Source organism: Patiria miniata, unplaced genomic scaffold, assembly GCF_015706575.1.
Source record: "Patiria miniata isolate m_02_andy unplaced genomic scaffold, ASM1570657v1 HiC_scaffold_5, whole genome shotgun sequence".
NCBI classification, from domain to species: Eukaryota; Metazoa; Echinodermata; class Asteroidea; order Valvatida; family Asterinidae; genus Patiria; species Patiria miniata.
Window position 1 is genome coordinate 22,514,474 of NW_024037072.1, and position 7,566 is coordinate 22,522,039.

At 40.9% G+C, this 7,566-nt stretch overlaps 1 protein-coding gene across 1 annotated transcript; it reads left to right on the top strand.

Moving 5' to 3' along the window:
* The first annotated feature begins 625 nt into the window (after positions 1-625).
* On the top strand, positions 626-2,208 carry LOC119741294. The gene has a single exon (XM_038217045.1). The coding sequence runs from the start codon at positions 626-628 to the stop codon at positions 1,799-1,801; it is 1,176 nt and encodes a 391-aa protein (XP_038072973.1). The 3' UTR covers positions 1,802-2,208.
* The last annotated feature ends 5,358 nt before the right edge of the window (positions 2,209-7,566 follow it).

The window sequence follows — 7,566 nt, forward strand, 5'->3', positions numbered from 1 at the left end:
TATAGCAACAGCGCATGCATGTGCGTCGTGTCAATGCTTGCGCGCGCCTCGCCGAATAAAAAAAAAAAAAAAACACTAACAGAAATTTCCAACGATGCGTCTATGCATCGTTGGAAATTTTGTCGTTGGCCTTCTTTCGTTGATTTCTTCAAAATGACAGCATGCCAGAAAGAATAATTTCACAGGGAGTTTAGTTCCCTAACTATCTTCAACCAAGTATGTTTTTCTACAATAATTACATCAGTTACTTTTTGGATTGCTGCAAATGATGGACTGTATAGCATTTACAGAACACATGTATGTATAAGAACAATCTTGTCTCTAGTCTTACTTGGTTTATGGGTTAAAGGACAATTCCTGAAGTTCAGGTATATAGTCTCGTATTTGAAGGCAAAACCACATAAAAATCATCGATACATAAGCCTATCCTAATTCTACCTCACTATCACATAGCACCTCGGCCTTACGTGAGATTGCACCTTCCACCGGAATGTATCGTCACGCTTTAGAGCATCTATTGTAATAAAACAATAGGAGACCCCTATATAACCACGCACGAGGCACAGGTTCCTCAGTGCATTTTTCGTGACCGGAGTGTATCGTGTTAGTTTTTTGCTCTACAAACATGATCGAACAGGTCGATATCCTAGAGTTGTTGGCCGGGGCTACAGACGAGGAGACAACCCAAGCGACTCAAAACGAGTCCGGCCCCTCCAACTCCTACAGCGGCAATCCGCTGGATAAACCATCGGGTAAGCCTAAAGGCAAAACCTCGACCAAGGGTAAACGTAAATCAAACGATTTGGTTACTCGTTACGAGTTTGAAACCCTTCAAAACCAGCTCACTTCCATGGCTAATGCAATGGAACAGATACAGAATTTCATTCTATCTGAGCCACTCCCGAAACGGGCCAAAACTGACCCGACATCCGATGACGAGTCGGACAGCACCCTGAATGTTAGTAAGGCTGTCGACGATCTCTTGCAAAACAAAAAGCAAACTGAGCAAGGGGATTCCGACATGGCTGTGCTACAAGACTATGAACAGTTGTATGATGATGGGAGTGCAACTGGGGCCCCAATCAACGAAAAGTTGGCTGGGCTCATGACCAAAATGATGCGTCAGAAGCTGGCCGATGACAAAGTCACTGAGAAATTGAAAAGTCTAGAACGCCCTTCAAATGTTGAGGCGTTGGGAGTCACCAGGGTAAACCCTGAGGTATGGAATACCCTTAAACCAAAGACCCGTTCGCTAGACATTAAAATGCAAAAGGCCCAACAATCCCTTCTAGCAGGTGTGGTGCCTATTGTGCGGGCAATTGAATCACTAATGGCCACGGCTAACGCCCCCTCTGCGTCCGATAAACTGGACAATGCCAGAGTCGAGATTAACCGACTACTTGACGCAGTCTCCATGATTGGGCATGCCAATCGTGAACTGAATCTCCGCAGACGAGATCTCATTAAACCCGATTTAAATCAACAATTCGGGGGTCTTTGCTCTGCCCAAGTACCCATAACTGGACTGTTATTTGGGGACAACCTTACTCAAAAATGTAAGGACATACAGGAAACTAATAAATTGGGGCACAAAGTCGGTCAACGTTACCGAGGCTCAACGGGCAAACCTGGCTATGGACAATTCCAACGCCGGCGGGACACACGACCGTATCAGTCGTCGATGTCCCGCGGGAATTTTCGCCAGGGCGCTTTAAACTACAAGCGCCACAACAACACCAACTGGCGGGACAAGAAGTTCCAATACGCTCCCGCAAGACAGTCGAGTGCACCAAACAAATAGATCCGTGCACTTCGGTGAGTAAATACAGTCAAAATCAAGCTGATTTACCGATAGCAACGAATGCATCTAAAAACATACATGTATATGAGTTTGTGAGCAAGCAACAATTTGGAAATGCTCACCCCAAAACGGTCTCTAATGACACAATGCATGAGCACAAATGTGATAGTGCGAATAGTATCATAGCAGGCAGACTTGCTAAATTTATAACAAAATGGCGTGAAATAACTTCAGATAATTGGGTTCTCAATGCAGTACAACATTACTACATTGAATTTGCCAAACGGCCTGTACAAAATACCCTCCCTCGTGAAATTTTATTTTCACAACATGAAGTTAGTCTAGTATGTGAAGAAATAGACAAAATGCGTCTAAAGGGCGCCATTGTTGAAACAAGCCATGTAAAAGGGGAATTCCTTTTCAAATATCTTTATCCGCCCTAAGAAAGACGGATCTTTTCGGCCCATTATTAACCTGCGTGGGCTCAATGCTTTTGTTGCATACTTCCATTTCAAAATGGAGACAATACATTACGCAACGCAGTTGATCACACAAAACTGCTTCATGGCGTCTATTGATTTGAAAGACGCATATTTTGCTATTCCCATTGCGCAGGAACACAGAAAGTTCTTAAGATTTATTTGGCAAGGGAAAGTTTATGAGTTTACCTGCCTGCCTTTTGGGCTTTCAAGTGCCCCTCGAGTGTTCACTAAGGTAATGAAACCTCTTATTGCCACACTCAGAAACATGGGTCACGAATCTTGTGACTATATAGATGATTCGTTGCTATTGGGCAGAACATTTGATGAATGTTTAAATAACATCAAAGCCCGGACGTCCCTTACTGAAGATTTGGGATTTGTCATAAACAGACAGAAGTCTAATTTGGAACCCGCACATGAGATAACTTTTTTGGGGTTTGTACTAAACTCAGTACAAATGACAGTCACTATCCCACCACAAAAAGGGGACAAAATTGTGACATCCATTCATAAGCTAATACATGCTCCTCATCCTAAAATTCGGGATGTGGCGAGAGTCATAGGACTCCTCGTCTCATGTGAATTAGCAGTGCCCTATGGACCGCTTTTTAGACGATCGGTAGAGAACCTAAAAAACAAGGCACTCACGCAAAATGGCGGTAACTTTGAGGCGCAAATGACTCTGTCCGAGCGAGTTATTTCTGACCTAAACTGGTGGGCTTCTAATTTAAAAACATCATCAGCCCCAATGCGTAGAAGCATGCCTGATTTTATTGTCGAAACCGACGCTTTATGTCAGGGCTGGGGAGCCCATTGTGGCGACCAGACTTTTGGGGGACAGTGGTCTTCTGAAGAATCAGTGAACCATATTAATTTTCTTGAGCTAAAGGCATGTTACCTGGCCTTAGAATCACTTTTTTCAAAGGCTCATGACATTCATGTCCATTTAAAATCGGACAATTCAACTGCAGTTGCATATGTATGTCATTTTGGGGGCTCACAATCCCCAATATTGAATGAATTGGCCAGGGAAATCTGGCTATGGTGTATGGTCCGAAACATATGGCTTTCAGTGTCCCACTTGCCAGGCATTAAAAACGAAATCGCTGATTTTGCCTCAAGACACTTCCATGAAGATTTGGAGTGGAAATTAGATTCATGCATTTTTGCGAACATTACTGAAGTTTTTCCAGTACCGCAAATTGATCTGTTTGCATCTCGTCTGAATTTTCAGATAGAACCCTTTGTATCTTGGCATCTAGAGCCAGGTGCATCGCATGTGGACGCGTTCACCCTTGACTGGTCACGGTCAATCTTTTATGCGTTTCCACCATTCTGCTTAATTGATAGAGTGCTGTCAAAAATAGACAGTGACATGGCTGTGGGAATACTTATTTTTCCAATTTGGCACACACAAACGTGGTTCCCTAAATTGCTCAAAATGCTAATAAGGTTACCTATTATATTGCCAAACAAGCCTGATTTGCTTACACTTCCCTCCTCAGATAGACGTCATCCATTGCGACATCGACTGAGGCTTGCGGCCTGTCTCTTGTCAGGAAGACTTTGCGAATGCAAGGCATTTCAAGCGAGTCTGCCGACATCATCATTGCATCTTGGAGAGATTCTACCAGGAAATGTTACTGGTCTGCCCTCAAAAAATGGGTTTCGTTCTGTATTAGGACAACAACTGATCCAGTTCGAGCAACTGTACAGTCAGTAATTTCCTGCCTCACTGAACAATTTCACGAGGGCAGTGGGTACAATAGCCTGAACACATTACGCAGTGCCTTATCTGCAGTCGTAATCCCCGAAGAGGGAATGACTGTCGGATCACATCCTCTCGTCAAGAGATTTATGACAGGGGTGTTTAACCTCCGACCTCTGACACCAAAATACTCATGTACATGGGACGTTAAAGTAGTTTTAGACTACCTCAAAAATTTTGGTCCCAATGATAAATTATTACTTAAAGACCTTACTATGAAAATGGTCGTACTTACTGCCCTCGTGTCGGGGCAACGTTGTCAAACACTGTCTTTACTTAACCTCGATAGTATTCAGGTTACCACAAATGGTGTTGTGTTTGTTATTGATAAATTAATTAAGACCTCAAAGGTCGGGAGACAGAACACTAATGTTGCAATGCAAAAGTATCCCCAAGACCACTTGCTATGTGTTGTAACTTTACTGAAAGAGTATCTACGCAGAACACATGCCATACGGGGTACCAAAAGAAAGCTGTTTTTGAGTTATGTGATGCCACACAAAGAAGTTGGCGCACAAACAATCTCCAGGTGGATAAAATCCACGCTTGGGAGTGCAGGTGTAGACATCAACACCTTCTCAGCTCACAGCACAAGATCAGCATCATGCAGTGCCGCCTATAGACAGGGAGTACCGGTAGAAATCATCCTGAAGACCGCAGGCTGGACGAATTGTTCAACATTTGCAAAATTCTACAATAAACCGGTTCAGGCTTCCAGTTTCACTAAGGCAGTTTTGGACTGTGCCACTGCCACGGTACCTTAAGAATAATTAATAAACATTATTCATGCTAACTGTTTATCATACAAACCATGATATTTGTCGAGACCTGTAAACAGTCTCTGTTTATGTCAATTCATGATTGGGTTTCAATTATTTTGTGCTGACTATAATTGCTGCGAAGCTTCAGCAGAGAACAAGTCAAAGTGCACGTTAATGTTATTTTTTGCCTTGAGCAGAGCCAGGCTTTAATTCATACTGTTATGATTATCGAATAACTTCGTTAAACTGAGTATATCATGTACCGTTATGTACTTATACGTTGGTTCAAATTTGACCAGAATATCTGAGGTGAGGTTGGTTCAACCTTTTCAGTAATTACGGAACATGTTGAATTAAAATAAATTCTGTACCACGCTGTGCAAATGCGCAAAAATTGATCATGAGAAATAAACATGACATACTTGTATTACGGCAGACTGAATTGTTTGTTCTTTTGTTCTTGCCGTCAACTTGTACTCTAAACCTCTCACGTAAGGCCGAGGTGCTATGTGATAGTGAGGTAGAATTTAAAAATTAAACGAAAGAAATGAAGTTTAATTATAATTCTATCGAATCTATCACTAGCACCGAAGGACTTACGTACCCGCCCATGGTCCTTTGCCAAGAAACAGGCATAATGTTGGGAACCCATCCCTTTGGAATTGACGGCATATTCAGAGTACACTGTACCCTCAAAATGCACTGAGGAACCTGTGCCTCGTGCGTGGTTATATAGGGGTCTCCTATTGTTTTATTACAATAGATGCTCTAAAGCGTGACGATACATTCCGGTGGAAGGTGCAATCTCACGTAAGTCCTTCGGTGCTAGTGATAGATTCGATAGAATTATAATTAAACTTCATTTCTTTCGTTTAATTTTTAAATTAGAATACACTCGTGAGTTTGAAATCAATGGTGAGATAATTTCCTCACTTATCGATGTCCTTTATGTCTTTGTGTGCAGATTCTGACTAAATTTGGCAAAACATTAATGCAGGAAAAAATGTTACCACAACATGATTGTATATACACTGATTGTACACAGTACAAAGTTCACAGAACATAGCGGATATCATAACATTATAAAAACAACGAACCAGTAATTCTCAACCCATTGACTTTGCAAATCTTTTCTGAGCCAAGACAAAAACAAAACCTATGTATTTGGAAAAAACTGCATTATTATCCCAATATATACAAAACCCAGGGCCCTGGTCTGGATGGCTCCTAGGGCCACACAGGGTGAGTTGACAAGAGGCGAGAAAATTGCCTAATTGGGGGCATTCTTTGGGGATGAGGAGATCGTTTACTGGTGTGGATGATGAGGGGAGAATAGAGGTGTGAAGTGATGTGAGGATGTCAGGGATAGCATTAATAGGATAAGGAGGTGATCAGTGACAGTCCTCTAGAGGATGGAAAGTCAAAGGAATTATACTAGGTGATGATTCTTAGGGCAGTGCATTTGCAAATAATAGTCTTCCATTTTTGCAGACTTGGACTTGATCGAATATGTGAATATTCAATGTCAAAATGCCTTATCAAGTTAACCATACGCTGCCCTGAACCTGCACTTGACGAAAATTGATGAAAGCTTGTTAAATAAAGAACAGGTACCAGAATGGCTTATAATTATTTGATCAATTTTAAGAAGAAATTTGAGCTGATATTCTGCATGGAAGCTCACAAATAAGTGTGGCATTTGACAGACAATAAACCACACGTTTTTCATCATCCCCTTGAGACTGCTCATATTTTCTAATATTTGAATCGAAAAAAATATATATGCTATTTTGATATTCGGTTGATGATCCAATATTTGAATATTCGGTATATGCAGCACAGTTCTAAAGATTCTTACAATGAAACTCACCCCATTTTCAAAGCATCCCCCCCCCAGTTTAGGAGGGAGTGACTTTTATCAGGAGGGTTTAGGTATATGCTTGGGCTTTAAAAAAAAAAAAAAAAAATTCTGTCTTTGCTGCTTTTGAATTGTATTCTAACTAGAGGAAAGGCTAACAACTACAGGGAGTCATTCTGTAGGAAAATAAAAATAGCTGAACATTTTAATTAAATCATTTATCCATAAAAGTGGATATGAATCACTTTTACCATGGACAAGCTGGCCCATCTTGGCTCTAGATACCCCCCCCCCAAAAAGAAAAAACAAACAAACAAACAAACAAACAAAAACCCAGGGATTTCAAGTACATTATTTATTTTTACTAACACCTGTACGGTCGTCTTCTAAAAACCTGCCTTTTGATCCATCATGTTCCATCCCATGCCCAATAGTGAAAACAGAAACCAGTTCTACAAACTTAGGATACATTCAATATTGGATTTTGCCCTTCACCAACAAATTACAAACACTGTATAATCAGTGTTGTTTCAGTTTATAAAATACATAAAATATTTATTTATATTTTCAGTATACATGTACACCACTCCAACCATGTCAAGTATAGGGAACAGAACAATGTGGGCGTGTGCAGTGGATTATGGGATTAAACAAATTCCTACGATTTTCCTTTCTAGGAATTTATTTGGAGCGTAAAATGCCATGTCTCAAACCCCTGGAGGCAGATATCTGACATAGTTTGATCATCAATCCATACTTTAATGGCATTCCAATCCCAAAATTCCCAGATTATTATTTCTTTAAAAATAGAATGACCAAATATATATTTCAGTTCAAACCCCACCCACCCTACATGTACAGTCTTTTCAGTTTATGCTCAATCAGACACATTCCAA